At 40.2% G+C, this 14,566-nt stretch overlaps 1 protein-coding gene across 8 annotated transcripts in view; it reads left to right on the top strand.

The window, feature by feature from the left end:
• The window catches only part of ENOX1 (ecto-NOX disulfide-thiol exchanger 1), a 356,510-nt gene that overhangs the window by 251,748 nt on the left and 90,196 nt on the right, over window positions 1–14,566 (top strand). For all 8 annotated transcript variants that reach the window (XM_036381515.2, XM_054518593.1, XM_036381505.2 and 5 more), the window contains 3 exons: window positions 4,023–4,196; window positions 5,916–6,122; window positions 12,868–13,101. In XM_036381515.2, the coding sequence (XP_036237408.1) occupies window positions 4,023–4,196; window positions 5,916–6,122; window positions 12,868–13,101 (615 nt within the window). The remainder of the gene's footprint in view (window positions 1–4,022; window positions 4,197–5,915; window positions 6,123–12,867; window positions 13,102–14,566) is intronic.

Here is a 14,566-nt window from a genome sequence, read left to right as displayed (position 1 = left end):
ATTTTGTCTCTTCTTCTGGATTGTTTTTATAATTTATAAACCCTTATCTAATTGCATAAATATAAATAGATCCCTTTAAAAAGAATGCCATGATTACTGAAAACATAAAATATTGCTTTTTTAAGTCTTCAGGTGCACTGCTTATAAATGTAATATATCTTTTTGTTTGATGTAACATATTAAAGTCTACAGTATTTTAATAATCATATCTTTAAGGGGATCTGTTAAAAAAATCATATGTGGGCAGGACTGATTCCTATTTTTTGAAATCCTTGCATAACTGTTATAATTTTCTTTCATGCTGAAGACCAACAATCTCACCAGTTAGTTCAACAGGAGTTGCCTCCAGTGCTAAGTTTGGTGTCCTGGCCCTGCTCCAGATAGGCATTTTGCCAGGACGTGGAGCAGACTGCAGTGGTGGTGCTGATGGATGATCATCCCTTGTTTCTAGACAAGAGCTATATATCCAACTTCTATTATTGCACCACTCAATAGCATTAATATAGTTAAACTTGGGATTCTTCTAGATCCTATCACAGATGTGGCAAATTTATTGACTTTCTTTTCCGGTGACTTTATCATTCTTTTTTCTCTGCACCTCAGAGTCCAGACCAGTATTTCCTCTGGACACTCCATCTATAGTGTCTTGTCATGGTTTGTCAGCAATATCCAGGTGGCATGCATCAGCTTCTCTGGAGATGCAAGCATCACCAGTCTCTTCTGGTTTCCAAACAAGAGCTTCACTCTTTAGAAATCCGTCTGGATTTTCCATTGCTGCTATGCATAATAATAGTTTTTAGTTTTCAGAGAATGATTTTCTTTTCCAGGATGTTTGAGAGTTGATGCCTGTGCATCCTCTCAGTGCTCATGCTATGGATGAAAGCATTTCATTCTCAGTTTAACACACTGGGAAAATGAAGCAACTGATCCAAGAGGACAGAGAATTTAAACCTGGTCAGGGTTAATATCTGTTCGTGCCTTCAGTAGTCTTGCTATTGACCTTAGCAGGGCTTGGATTAGTGCCTGCAAGATGTGGAATTAGATTTCAAGAATTATTGACTGAGTCCTCTTCAGTATACCTCAGCACAATCACCTTCTGAAGGCACAGAGTCTCAGCACTCCTGGAAGGACATTCCATGAGTGTTGGACCCCAGCACTTTGCTCATGCTCCTGTCGATTGATTCTAGTTGTAAAAGAAACTGATGACAAAGCCATGTACTTATTTAACACAGGCAAAGTTACTTACAAAGTCACATCTACTTGGATGTGCCAGGAATTAGTGGCAAATAATTTTCTTCTGCTTAATTCACAAACCTGTTCTGATTAACATGCAGCCTAAAAACTCTCCTCCCCATGCCCAGATTTGCAGTGTTTGCAGACATGAGTTTCCCTGTGGCCATCTCCCTTAGATTTGTTTTTCTCTGTGTCTGCAGCACTGCCAAAGGAAAATTCAGAGAACTGTACCTTATTGAAACCTGCCGTCTTTGCTCTGGGTGAGAACACGTGCCTGTGGTTTGGGCAGAGTTTGCTGTTATTTCATGTCACTAGCCCTGGAGAAAAGCTAAAATGTATCTGGTGGTTGTCTTAAGGACAGAACAGCAAAAGCTAAATACACCTTGTGGTAGCACTTGACAGATGATGACCTTTTTCCTTGGCTATGACATGGGGCCTGAAAGGTACTTATGGGACAGGGAGAACTTGGCCTTCTGTCCATCATCTTGTGCCTGTGCTTCAGAATGCTGCAGCTCTACTGTGGATATTGGATTCAATACGAAATTTCATACCTGGCTGGGACTGTAGCAGACCCTACACTTGTCCAGAGGGATGGACAAAATGCCTCCTGTGGCATCTCCTGATGCCAGGGGAGGACTGGTATGGCGCAGTGTGTTGCGTGCTAGCGTGGTGACCTGCTTTGCATGCCACTGAGCTCTGTGGGATGTTTTAGCAGGGAGTAACACAGATGGAGGTCCACCCACAGCCAGAGAGTGCTGCACAGGGTCGTCTTCTGTGACTGTCAGAAGCCTGACTTGTAAAACCGAGATTAAGATTATCAGCAGAGCCTAAGGACTTCTTTGAATTATGTGTTAGCCTTTACCTCTAGCTTCATTTCCCAGCATTCACCATGAATATTTAATATATGACCACCAGTGCATCTTGCAGAATAAATGACAGCCTCCAAGTTTCAAAACTAAATCTGAAAAGCAATGCATATACATTGATACTGGAAAAAAAAATCATCACACCCAGAGCAAATCCTTTTTCAAAACCCACTTATTAAAAAAAGTAATGTAATATCATGACTTTTCATTAATACTAGTCTTTACTCAGCCTAAAGCAAATCCTTGCTTACTGTGCACTTGCTATGCTTGTTGTACAGGACTGCCTGAAGGTGGTGAAGGCTCACAGTCAGTGCGTGAAGAACAGGGAGCGTGCAGCTGAGACAGATATGAGCTCCTTTAGAGTAGTTCTCAGTCCTCAGTTGTCCTTCCTGGAGAATATGATTATGGATGTTTCACAGGAACAATAATGCTAATTTTCAGCCCCCATAGAGCATTGTACACCTGCAAAGTGCTATAAAAATGTGAGCTAATACTCGCCAGTAAGTGAGTATTGCTGTGCCTGTTTTATAGATGCAGAACTGAAGATACAGAAAGGTCAGAGGCCTGACCAAGGGCCACATAGCTTCTCAGATGCAGATTTAGGATGAAGAAACTGGTGTCTCTCTGGTCACATTTCATTAATCATGCTGCCTTCTTAAAATTAACTCAAAGCTCATATATATACACCTATATACATATATGTGTATATGTATGTATAAAATACTTGAGAAGGAGTTGTTTCCCTCTTCCCTCTTTGCTTCTTCAAAATAAACAAGCTCCTGAGCTACCAAACCCCATGTTTACACGTATCATTAAATACTTTCCAGTTGCTAGCCAGAAAACTCAGCAGAAAATCTGTAGAACACCAAAGTAACTCTCTTCTTTTAAATAATTGATGATGCCAAATAGCAGCAGTGTTATGCCAACAAAGAGATCGGTCTCTCAAAATATTTTATTCATTTTGCCTCAAGAAACCCAAAGCCTTGTTTTTAGCAAAAGTGAATTTCAGAAGTTGGCTCTCAATTCCTCTGAAACATCTGCTTATTACAATTCTTGGTGTTAAAGCACTGGTGCTCCCCGGTAAATCTTTCAGCTTTAAGTAATACGTATGGAAGTCTTGGCAAGGAGAGCAGGAAGGAGAAAGAGAAATGCTTGCCAAATATTCATCTTACTTTATGAGGCTGTAGTGGTATATGTTAATAGTACATGTGTTGAGGTGAATCTACTAATCCGATTAAATAACAGGACAAGAAGGAATTAATTCCAAGGTTCAAAAAGACTCCATTCTCTGCAGCTGTAAATATATATTCCAGGGTAAAATGGTTAGAAGACTTGGCTAACTAGACATCTATAAAGCAGCCAGAAATGGATCTTTCTCTGTATTGTTTGTAAATCAAGGTCACTTATGTGAGAAGGCTATGTTGTGATAAATCTGTCTGACAATTAGATGGAGAGGACATATCAGTCTTAAATTATATTCTTTTTATGCTTTGGGCAGAAAGCAATGTAAACACCACAGTAGCATTATGAAAAGAAAATTGCATTCCAGATAATAACAGATATTCATGGTGCATGGTTTTACACGTTAATGTGCTACATTTTACTCAGTCATGTTAATATTTTAGATTATGTAACGTTCCCTTCTTTATGCGTAGTTTATTTTTTTCGCTGAGAATGCAGCTCCCTCCTCCTCATCCCCCTCCCCCTCTTCCTTTCCCTTTCTCTCTCCTTCTCCCTCTCTTCTCTCTATTTCTCTGCCTTTTCCATTTTTCTATTTTTCCTTTTCCCCTTGTCCTAATTCTCACAGTGATGCTTGTGAAACAAACAAGGACAATGGACTTAAAGGGAAACTGTCCATACAAGAAAATTTTAACAGGTAGTTTCAAGATTTATAAGCCAGAATTTTATGTTCTATGCTTACAGATTCAATCTGTGTACCAGGCTTTGATCCAAGCCTTAGCATGATGACTGGAATCACTCCAATTAACCCAATGATACCAGGCATGGGGTTAGTGCCACCACCACCACCAACAGATGTGCCTGTAGTCAAAGAAATAATTCACTGCAAAAGCTGCACACTCTTTCCTCCAAACCCAAGTAAGTCATCTGAAGAAAGAATGTTATTTTCCTAAATACATTGCATGAATATTTTTTATCTAATAACAGTTATGCTTTATAATTACAGGCATGTGTGGTCTTTCCTCCTAAGTCTATTCTGTGTGTAAAGCATGGTATGATATAAGTGTATCCTTATTCACCTCTGTAAGGTCACATAAAAAACTGTGAAGCTTGTACAAAAAAGAAAAAAACTTAAAGAAAAGTAACAGCCTGAAGATCTACACTTCTCATAGTATATACCTGTCTTTCCTGTAGATCAGGATGTCACAAAACATAAAGCTTATATGGTGCTGTTCATCTCTGTGCTCCCATTCAGGTGCCTGTAGTTAGATGGGACCAGTCGAGGCTCATGTCCCTGAACTGGGACTGTAGGGGTGCAGTACCTTGCACCCCAAACTGCCTCTCTACAGTCCCTTTTTGAGGGACATGGAGAGAAAGGGGGCTACAGCTTCTCTCCTGCCATTTTTCAAAAGGTTCAACATGGCAGATGAGTTCCTTTTTCTTTTAGAAAGCAGGGAACAGGTTCCTTCCTGTTCCTGATGTGACTGTGCAAATGGAAAACTCTTCCCACTCAGATACCAGGCACAATCTCTGATTTTGAGTGTTGGCCCCATGAGTTTCAGACCCATGATACCAGTGACTTTCAATATCACTGTGAAATTAAAACATTGAGCAAATATTCAGGTGCTCTGCATTTGCAGTACATCCAGATCACAGTTTAATCAAACTGGTTATGTATGTGAGTATGTATGTATGTATGTATGTATATATATATACACTTTAAGGTTGCAACCTCATTTACTGTGTTAAAGGGCCAAAAAATAAGTAATATTAGTGATATTCATTCTTAGAGAATTACTTTCACTGTCTACTAACAAGGTGAAGTGTTATAATAGCTTTTATTTTTTATATGGCTTTCAAAAATTTAATAGTTTTTCCAATATAAGTGTATATAAATTCTCTCTCTATGTACATGAAGGTAGCATTTTTAGCTACTCCACCTCACGAGCACTTGTAAACAATGAGGTTATCCTTCCCCTGTGCTGCCGTCTGCTCCATTATCTGGCAACAAGACAAAACAGATAACCGGCAGAGTGTTTTCATCATGCTGTCACTTTGTTGTGTTTCCCACTTTTTTTTTCTGTTTGCTGTGCTCCTGTACACTGAGACAGAAATGAAATTATGCTAATACCAGGGAAAGGTGTCCAGTCCAAGTGCACAGGGTGTACACAGCATGGGCTTGCTCACAGCCCACACACATGGTGAGCATAGCAAGTGATGGGTATGAGCCAGAGATGGGGCAGTTCAGGCTTTGAATGCACTGCACTAGAGCCTGAGATCTGTGCTCAGGGTCCAATCAGGTGCAGAAGCTCCTCTGCTTTGAAACTGAATATTTTTATGGATTTTGTGTGGCTGTACAGGGAAGAGAAAGACCATTTTAGGCCACACTGTCTGTCCTGGTGAACAACCTGCAGTGGCAAGAATAAATGTTTGAAGTACCACCTGAAGCTTGAAAAGGTTTAGATTCAAGTAATCAATTTTGGATAATCTCTGCACTATTCAATTATTTTGCTTGTCCCTTTCTTCTGCCTCTATGTCAGGTAACTGTTGCTGCCCAGAACTGATTAAAGGGATGAGTAGAGCCAATGGATCAAAAGGCGAATTTTGTATTCCAATGTGATTTCTGTTTTGACTTAGATCTTCCACCACCTTCAACAAGAGAGAGACCTCCTGGGTGTAAAACAGTGTTTGTTGGAGGATTACCAGAAAACGCAACGGAGGAAATTATTCAGGAAGTCTTTGAGCAGTGTGGAGATATAACAGCAATTCGGAAAAGCAAGAAGAATTTTTGTCACATCCGTTTTGCAGAGGAGTTCATGGTTGATAAAGCCATTTACCTTTCTGGTACTTCACATTCTTTAATGGATTTTCCTTGCTTCTCATTTGTATTTTGTGATGCTAATGCTTGCTTGTTTTCTTAGCTTTTATCTCGGCAAATCTTTCCTGAACTCAGTGGCTGTAGCATGAAGTGGCAAGGGGCAATTCTGTTACTTCTCCCTGTCTGCCAAGACTCATGCGTGGTGTTTTATGTTACTTACCTGGGAGCAATTTCCTGCCATCCCACAACAATGCAACAGATCCTGAAATTCACTACAGAACAATCTTATTTTCGATTTACACAGGTTTATATAGTTTTGCTCACAGGTTGTGGAAAGAGGAGGGCACCAGGCCAGGAACTCTGCTGTTTTCCAGTGCCAATTTTTCTGATAGGCTGGCAATTTCACTGGCATATTTTTATAGATTTGTGGTGCAGCCTGAATAAAGTCTGTCTTTATGCATGTATGTATTCAGCTACTGCATGGGTTAGATTCTGAGCCCCATCTGTAGGCTACGTCTGTTGCCTCCCATGACAATGAGTGCTGCAGAAATTACAGTTTGTAAAATTTCAGAATCTCTTCATTTTCCAACAAAGGAACAGACAAAAAAAAAACCCCAAAACAGAACAAAAAAACAAGGAAACAATCCCCTCCCCCAATCTCTAATTTACTGGGGAAAAAATTAAGAAAAAAAAGATGAAAAACAAGTCTGCTTTTACATTTTTTGGCTTCTGTGACTGTCAGTGTCCTCTTAAGGTTAATTTCCATCATTTGAGGATTGACTTGCTAAACAAGTCCTTTTTCACCTTGCTAAGTTGGCTCACATGCACTGTATGTGTTTGTCTACACTCCACAGGCTGTTTCATCCATATTTTTGGGTCCTGGAGAGACTCAAAAGCACTGTTTTCACTGACAATTTTAGTGTAACACTTTCAACCCATATACAATGTATTCTTGAATAAATAACGTCCAGGGAGTGCTCCTTGGCCAAGAGAAGCTGACAAAGACTGGCTTACTTACACAAACTCTGTGTTAGGTGACCTCAAAGCACCCACTGGGACCATCCTTTTGAGCCTGAGAGAGAGTTAACAACCCAGGACTCTTCTCTGAGCTCCCACCCTGACCATCTTCTGTTTAGCAATAAGGACAGAACCTCAATATCCTGTAGGTGTCCATGGGAAGCTCCCCCAGCTGGAAACAAGCTGTCGCTCAAATCACCATCAACTATATAGAAAGAAAGAGAAAGAAAGAGAGAAAGATAAATAGAGAAAGAAAGAGAGAGAGGAAGGAAAAAAGGAAAGAAAGGAAAGAAGGAAAGGAAAGGAAAGGAAAGGAAAGGAAAGGAAAGGAAAGGAAAGGAAAGGAAAGGAAAGGAAAGGAAAGGAAAGGAAAGGAAAGGAAAGGAAAGGAAAGGAAAGGAAAGGAAAGGAAAGGAAAGGAAAGGAAAGGAAAGGAAAGGAAAGGAAAGGAAAAAGAAAGGTCTCAACTTTTGAAATATTTCATCAAGAAAAACTCCTTTGTTTCTCAAAGGTTTTCCTGAGGGTTTTTACGTTGTTTGAGGTTTATTTTCCTAACTTGGCTTCCTTTAATTACCTGTTTGAAGAACTACAGAAAATCATGAATTTTATAGGGTCTATGTAAAGATTTCTTTGAAATGTTGCTATATTTTCAGGCTTTTGCCAGATCTTTATTCCACTCCAGATTTTTCTTCCTTTCTTTTTTTTTTTTTAATTTAATTTTCACTTCAGTTCTTCCAGCCCCTCCTCACCCATCGTCTCTTCCTGATTTCCATGCTTCTTACTTATTTGTTTATTCGTGTTACTTCCAAAATGCTCTAGGTCATTGCAGCAGATTAGAGGCATCACAAGCAGTAGCACATTTACCAGCTTCCAGCTTAAGGAGACCCTAGTAACAGAACAGAAGAGGGGCTCACCAGATTCGGTTGGAACTGGTATTACTGTATTGTGATAAAGAAAATAGTGGCAAAAAAGAGAGCAAAGAAAAGCTCAGAAATATACGGGCTGCCACCTTGGGCCAGAACCAGTGTTCCTCTAGCTCAGTTTCATGCTTCTCAGCAGCACCAGAGTACTCACTCAGAAGACAGGACATTAGTAGAAATGGAGGTGAAAGATTCCTTTCCTCATGCTTCCTCATTCTGAATTTTTTGCAAATTTCATTCCAAGTTCCTGGTGCATCATTCCTTCTTCTGTTTCCTTCCGTCACAGTCGCGCTGCTGCCTGTGCTACCTCTTACATCTGCTCCACAGCCTCCCTTCCCATCCATTTTTTCCTCCACAGCTCTTCATTCTTCCAAAGTATTGTACCTATTGTCTCCAGCCAGACAAAGGAAAGAACCAGTGCAACTGACAGGGATGAGAAAGAAATGCAGGAGCACTCTGTAGGCGAGCTCCACTTCTTTTTACCAAGGCTGCTGAACTGTGCAGATGACACATGAAGCACTGACTGTCCCCCACCACTCCCAGGGAAGGGTGGCACTAGGCAGGGGCATGTTTTTCTTGTACTGAAATACAGGGTGGGGGGTTTACCAGTCTTTATTCCATTCTCAAACTTAATATATTCTGAAATAGGGGAACAAGGCATATTTTTGAGGCATTTTATTTTCCCTGTAAGAGACAAAAGAGATGTACAAATATAATATGTGTGTTATATTAGGGGAAAGTCATGCCTTTGATATTTCTGGTATAATGACAATTTTGTCTACCTAATCAGTTTTATCTATCTACCCCATCTAATCTCATCAAGTTTTGCATTTATCCCATGCTTATCATCAGAATAGAGCAAGTGATTACAAAATCCATCAAGCAGTTTAATCACTGGGGTTTTTATTTTCCCCTTTGTATGCCCAAGTAAATGTGTATGAAAAGGGAGACTGGAAGATGGGTAGAAGACTATGATAAGAATGTCGACTTGAGGAAGTCTAGGTTTCATTTAACCTTTAAAGATGTATTTTGATCTCCCAAGGAAAAGACTTTCCAAAATCATCATACCAGCCCATGAGAAAGCTCTTTCTCAAAACTGTATGTACTTTACTTTTTTGGCTGAAAACTTGGTAACTCCTGCAAATATTGATGGTCCCAGAGTTGAATATATGGGACAAACAGGTGTCTGGAGACAGACCTGTTTATACCCCAAAAGCCCATGTGTGCATTTTTTTTGTGCTGATATTTCCCCCCGTGGGTTTCCTTTCAGTACCATTTACTTGTTTCATTTTAAGTTCTCTCTGATCACCATTAACACTCTGATCTAGATCCCCAGTTAGCCCTCAGCTATTGGCTGGTGTCCAGTATAGCAACACTCAAAGGTAAGTCAAGCCATGGAGTTTGCACTAGACCTGTGATATGAAAATACTGTTTGATTTTTATTTAGCACTTTCATTAACTTTTCCTGTTTCTGCTCCTTTAAAGTGAGGATCTTGGCAAGTTCCCAAAACCTTTTCGTCTTCCACTGTGTGCAAACCTGAAATTAAAAATGACAAGCCAGGCACAAAGTTAATGCTAGCTGCAGCCCTGAGCAATGAAATGGGGAAAAAAATTCATTGCCCATGCATGAAGGGGAGGCAGTGCCAGGTGTTTCTCTTATACATTCAAACACCCTCAAACATCAATAGGGAGACATGGTATTGAAAAAACCAAGCCTCCCAGCTGCCTTGAGGCTCAAAATTTCCAGCACAGATGGGTGCCTGAGGATCTCATGTACAAAATAGAGCCTGCCAGTTGTGCATGCAGAGTCTTTCTGGTTATCAAACCATCAAGGAGTCTGTTCTTCACTGGCCAAGTCATTGGTCCTATAGTGTCCCAGTATATGAAAGTGCAAGAAACCATCCTTAAGGCATTTGTTGTTCTTGTTAAGGGAAAGATGCCAAACTGTGACCATTTTGATCTGACTTTGAAGCTGACCGTGCTCTGGACTAGGTGATTTCTAAGGTCCCTTCTTAGCTAGGTTATTCTATGTTTCTGTGCTGGTGGAAATCACTTGGCTGGCTGGCCACCTTCAGTCTTTAGAGGTAAATGAGCAGTCACATTTTTTTAGCGTGATTCATGGTAAATTTCCAAAATCTGTTAAAATGGTTTCCCAAAGGGAACCATTTGTCCAGTGCTACTGCAATGTACGCTGTTCAGGTTTTTTTTCCTATTTACTTCAAAAGTGAGGGCCACTTTAATGCAACTCAGCTTTGCCACTGCACACAAAACCTATAGACGCACAGTCCTTTTCATTAGCTCTTTATTCATCTTATGTGAGGGGCCTTGAAGTCCTCAAGGGTTTTGCCTCCTGCCGTGCTGTTTCTGTCTCTGCCCATAACTATTGTGCTCCCGCCAATGGAGGCAAAAGACAGAGGGGGGAGAGGAAGAGAGATTGAGTCTTCCTGGAAAGTGCAGCCCAGCTGGGAGATCTAATTTTAGGTTCACAAGACCTGGCACCTTGGCAGTGTCCTTTGCATTGCTGATAATGCTGTTCTGGCACAGAGCAAGCAGTGTGTGAGGAATGCAGCTGGCACGCCAAACTGGCAGGGAGCAGGGGGCTAACATTTGTCACAGTTATCACGGTAGCTGCACCAGTGACCCCTTTTGGCTGACTCCTTTGTGCCTACACCTCTGTGGATAAAACCATATAATTACACCCTCATTAGTTCAGAGCCCAGTTCTGAAAGGTCACCCATGCTCTTCTTCTGTTATTTCACACTGAATAGGTTGTATCTGTAACTCTTCCCTTCCACGCCTTGGGACTAGAGCTACATATATGGCCACAAAAAGCTTTTGGGGTAAAAGAGTGGTGTTTTCTTCTCTAAGTTAGAGAAAGCAAAGCCAAGAGGAATTTAAAATAATAAACTGTCCCCTCCTTTGCCACTCCTACAAGATCCAGTTTTACTTCACCCCAAGCTCCTGAATCTTGGAGATCAGATTTGATCGGTTCCACTGGCAGGAAACTACTGAAACCATTTCTTGGTAAGGCAGTTTTTTATGCCTTCTGGTTTTGAAGGACCTCTGAAACACTTAGCTCAAGTTTTTCATCTGGGTTTGCACTCCTTGCTGGACAATGAAAGTCATATCTTTTCCTGACCTGCAGACTCCTTAGCTGAACTCCATAGGTGTTTGAAAGGAAAATGTCAAATCAAAAGGCTCCCGGATTATTTTTTATTTGAAGGATCACTACATATATGGATATTTAATGTCTTTGAAGGTATTGTCTCACGTGTGCTGACAATCCCTTGTATTCATACAGCAGGATGTTTTTCCAGTAGTAAAACAAAGTATGCCTAGATATACATTTCTTCAAGGATGTGCTTAATCTACTACACAATTCTTAGCTTTGCTGTTCCTAGAGGAAGCTCAGAACTGAGTTTTAATTGTGGTGGTGAGGTGCTAAAGCTCTTAAAACCACAGGCAAACCACAAGACTGGAAAGTATGTTCTCTCGGATTGCAGATCAAAAGCAGCAAACACCATTTTTACTGACATTTTGAATAGAAGCTTCCTCTCCCTGGAGTTATTATGCAGTGGTTGCAGTAGTGTGCATTTCTGAAGAGCTTCCTGTGTGCCAACTCAGCACAGAATTCATCTCTGCAACATCCTGTCATTTGAGAAATCTCTGCTGGGCTGTTGCGTGTTGGCATGGAGAAATTAGAGCTATCTTGTGTAGACTGATTAATTTTACCCACATTTGAAGGCTCTGTTTGAAGCCTTCTACATAGTATTTTCTCACACGTTCTCAGAGATGGCATTTTAAAAGTTAGACAAACTGCTCTCTGTACATATTTGTGCCTTAGAAATAAAACTTGGAAAAAAGACAGGTGCCCAAATACAGCCACAAAAAGCTCCTCTTATAGCTTTGGCATGATTTTTTTTGGACCTCTGACTGTAGTCAACAGTTTTAGTTCAGACCATGACTCTTTAGTACTGCTGTGTAGCGCTTAACTGAAGGTTTTGCAGTGTGCTAACTTTAGAATATGATACATGGACCAAACTACGAATATGCAGAGTATCCCTAAAGATAAGGCGCAACAGGTTTCATTATTTGTCCTGAAAGGAGTCTTGCAAATGCCTAATGAATCTGTCCCTACTTTAGAAATGACTTTAAGGAATGATGAACTCAATTAATTTGTAGGTGTTTTATGTTTGCTGCTAGATTATTTTCACTGGGGAATTTGAAAATAATGGTTGCAATTGTAAAGTCTCAAAATTTGAGATCTAGCTTCACTGTAGTTATGGAATCATACTCTTTGTGGCACAGGAGTTTATGTAGCACAATTTCCACATTGACTTGTAGTCATGGATTTTAGAAAATTCAGCCTTTCCCCATACTTCCAATTCCTTTGGCAGGGTGGAGAAAAACACTAGACTGAACATGATCTCAGCGGGATCAGTGGAAGAAGGACTCCCCATTCAGACAAAAACAGATCTATTTTAAATAATTGGTTTTTGTTTATCTGACTTCTCTGCTTTTAAAAGCTGGAAGCATCATGTGGAAAAATGACATATTTTGAGAGATTTCTAAACAGAAATGTAGGTTCCATACCTTAGGGTTGACTTTTCAGTTCATCTACTATGGTGATAGGTGGTGCAGGAAATGGTGAAGAAAAATGAGTGGATGGATTTTTATCTTCTTGTGAAAACATGGTGATTGATAGATATTGCATAGATATGTGTGAATCTCTTAATTTATATTTTTACCTGGCTGCACATGAAAAGAGGGAAAAAATGAACAGCAATTTGAGCAAATAAATCCTGCAACAGTTAGTTCTACTTGTTGATTTCAGGTTACCGCATGAGATTAGGATCTAGCACAGACAAAAAGGATTCAGGTCGCCTTCATGTTGATTTTGCTCAGGCAAGAGATGACTTTTATGAATGGGAATGCAAACAAAGAATGCTGGCCAGAGAAGAACGCCACAGACGTAAAATGGAAGAAGACAGACTGCGCCCTCCTTCACCTCCGGCAATAATGCATTATTCTGAACACGAAGCTGCTTTGCTGGCTGAAAAATTGAAAGGTAAGCAGCATTTGCTACTTCTCAGTTTATTATTACTTAAAAGCAGGAGCCATGCAGAGGCCAGAGCAGTGAAGCCAGTTTCACTCTGATGTGTTTCATTACTTGCCCTGTTAGCTTTCCCCCACCGAAATGGCTGTCTTTGCCATTTCTATGCCAGTGGCAATGGCACTCACCCACCTGCTGGAAATGCATGACATCTGTCTATCTACCTGTGCTTTAACAGCTAAAACACAGCCTTCAGAATGCTACAGATGGGTTTTTTTTTTTCTGTTAATTGCTGCCATCATATATCTTGGAAATACTCTCACAGTAAGACAACCTGTTGCAAGCATCCTTCTCACATGAAAGGCCTTATTCTTAAAATTACTTTAATCCTCGACATGTAGGTTACTCCATCACATGCACTTGACTGTCCCTGGAATTCAAATTGCTCTCATGAGCTGACACAACTTATCTCTGACACACACCATCCCTTCTTTCACTCCCTCTCTAGGGTTAGAATTACTTGTGCAGGATGGTGTCATGTTTTGGTATGTGTTTGCTTCCTTGTTTGTTTTTTTCTAGGTACATTTACTGAGTTAATATTTTTCAAGGGTGTACTTCAAGGATTCATTTTATTTTAATAGCTAACATAAACAGTAAGAAGCAAAGAAATAAAGTTATTCATGGTAACAAAATTTAAAAGAAATATCTAGCAAACAACTCTTCATGCTGCTTAGAGTTGTATTTATTTTCATCAAGTGTTTAGCAGCTGTGTTTGGCATTCTTTCCCCCATGATGGCCAAGCACATTGCTTAACTGTGTGCCAGGTCACAAGAAGCTGTGATTCTTGCCACTATTTCAGAATTAATGAGATTAGGCTTAGACTATCTAGCTGTCATCACACTGGTCTCTGTTCTAACTATGAAGAATGTTTGGGGAGCCGAAGAAGGACAGTGCAAAGTGTTTCATCCTTGGAGCGTGGAGCAGAGATGCACCCTGCTGTCTCTCTGAGTACTGCATTGGTTGCTGTTAGTTGTTGCTACTACCTCAGTCAGTTACTAGTTTGGCTGATTCTCATCCCCACCAGATGCACTTCTCCATAAAATAACTCATCAATCTATCTGGTAGATTGGTGAAATAACCCAGATGGGTTTATAGACCAGGAGAAAAGAGGCCCTAATACAAGAAATTTTAATTCATACCTAGCTTCCAGTCCAGTTTTAGATCCATCTGGTTTTAGTTGAGTATTTTAGGAGTTAATCTTTTGTAGGAAAGTTTTCTTTATGTAGTAAGGCCTACAGGTTTCCTGAACTAAACCAGAAAATGCAAGACGTCTGGACAATTTCTTCCATATGGTTAGTCATTGCTTGGGGCAACTGAATGTGGGTTTTTGCAAGATCTTTAAGATGACTATATTTAGAAGGATTTTTCTTTTCATTATGGGAAGTTTCCATACTTAATTAAAATCTACTCCTAGCAAATC

The sequence above is a fragment of the Molothrus ater genome, chromosome 2, assembly GCF_012460135.2.
Source record: "Molothrus ater isolate BHLD 08-10-18 breed brown headed cowbird chromosome 2, BPBGC_Mater_1.1, whole genome shotgun sequence".
In the NCBI taxonomy this organism is placed as follows: Eukaryota; Metazoa; Chordata; class Aves; order Passeriformes; family Icteridae; genus Molothrus; species Molothrus ater.
Note: the sequence above shows the minus strand (reverse complement) of the source record. Positions and strands in the feature narration are given on the sequence as shown.